At 38.5% G+C, this 1,738-nt stretch overlaps 1 protein-coding gene across 1 annotated transcript; it reads right to left on the minus strand.

Moving 5' to 3' along the window:
* Positions 1–282: 282 nt before the first annotated feature.
* Positions 283–1,302, minus strand: LOC131027896 (pentatricopeptide repeat-containing protein At2g35030, mitochondrial-like). Its single transcript, XM_057957997.1, has 3 exons — positions 1,191–1,302; positions 539–1,097; positions 283–298 (listed from the first exon to the last, which is right to left on the minus strand). The coding sequence occupies exons 1-3, from the start codon at positions 1,300–1,302 to the stop codon at positions 283–285; spliced, it is 687 nt and encodes a 228-aa protein (XP_057813980.1).
* Between the last annotated feature and the right edge of the window lie 436 nt (positions 1,303–1,738).

Below are 1,738 nucleotides of genomic sequence, written 5' to 3' on the forward strand. Positions count from 1 at the left end.
ATATTCATTTTGCTAGAAGATGTAAAAAGCAGCGTAATTTCTATGATCTACAGTGTTGATCGATCTTCCCTCAATGGTATTCACTTTGCCTTAGTCTATCAACCTGCTCTTCAATGATATCGATCTTCACTTCTATATATCTGCTCTTTAATTATTGAACTGATCTTCAATTCGAATAGGATACCTCAACGAGTGAGATCATGTTATGTATATGAATGAGAGAGGCACCTTTTCACAAAAGATTGACCCTCAAACAATGTGTCCTTTCATAGGGTGGCGGACTTACATAAGGTCGGCCCTATAAACAAATATAAATTATATTTTATATTAAATGAAAAACCTCTTCATTTGATCTAACTCATACACATATGTTAAATATGCAAAGTCAGAGACAACAAAAAAAAATGATCAGAACAGGAAAAATGGGAAAATTCCTATTCCTTTCACTTTACTGTTAGCAAAAACAAAGAGAAGCACACTGCCTATATCTTTTACTGATTAAAAAAAAACTCAAGCAAAATAATAATATAATAAATACCATATAACTAAACATTTCATTTTCTTGAAGGGTTCTAAAGCCTTTTCAACGAATCCATTAAGTGCATACCGTGCGATCGTTGCATTCCATGAGACCACATTTCTTTCAGGCATTTTGTCAAACCGTTCGCGTGCCTTTCGATGCTTCCACATTTTGCATGCATGTCTACCACAGCATTTCCAGCTATAATATCTGACAAAAGCCCTCGCTACATTTTGCTTTGATGGATGCCCGTGCATTGTTCCGGAGCTCCCATTTTGGTACAGTATGCTGGCGAAAGTTGTGAGATTCGGCTTTACCCTGAAAAATTGCGTTTCCTTGAAAGTCTCTACCGCCTTTCCAACAAATCCATTTTGTGCATAACCTCCGATCATTGCACTCCATGAGAACACATTTCTTTGAGGCATTCTGTCAAACAAGCCACACACCTTGTCTACGCTTCCACATTTCGCATACACGTCTACCAAACCAAAGATGCCGACCCCGTACTGCCGCAACAAAGCTGTGGGGTTAGAGCTCTTGAAGGAGAGAGCGTTCGATTCGAACGGACGGTCTGAGACTTTGACATGTTCCCCAAAAAACAAAGATTTCAAAACAATTCTATCTCCGGGGATCTAAATGTCAGTAGTGCCATTTTCAACAGTGAAGTAACCGCCCCGGTACATAAATCCGCTGCAGAGCATCCTAAAGTTCTCTGTCGTCTTCGCTGTTACATCCTTCTTGGTATTCTTTGTAATGGCATGTTTGCATTCCACCTGCGACATAAGCCACGAAATTTTTTTGACAATCTTTCATGAATTAGTTTTTTCCTCAAACTATTAGCATTTTATGAGCTACCAGTTATTGCATCTACCAAGTGTTTGCAAAAGAGTTTTCTTCGATTGTTTACATCCTTTCTATTTGGTTAAACTGTTTGTGGGCTAATTTGTGTGATGGTTTTTCATTATGAAAGAATCATACTGACTTAATCCAAAAACAATTTGACCGATTTCAAGAATTATGGAGATCTGTGGGATCTGATCTCTCCTATCATACTCTTCTACGAAGTTGAAGTTGTACACAGTTGGATTTTGTTCTTCGCGCCTCTGTATCACTACTATTTGGGCATAAAAACGAATCTTTCGGATTACCCTTGAATTTTGAAAAATGCCCGGCGTGAGAGAGTTACCTGCGAGGATTAAGGAAACAGTCCAGGAGAGA

The sequence above is a fragment of the Cryptomeria japonica genome, chromosome 7, assembly GCF_030272615.1.
Source record: "Cryptomeria japonica chromosome 7, Sugi_1.0, whole genome shotgun sequence".
Lineage (NCBI taxonomy): Eukaryota > Viridiplantae > Streptophyta > Pinopsida > Cupressales > Cupressaceae > Cryptomeria > Cryptomeria japonica.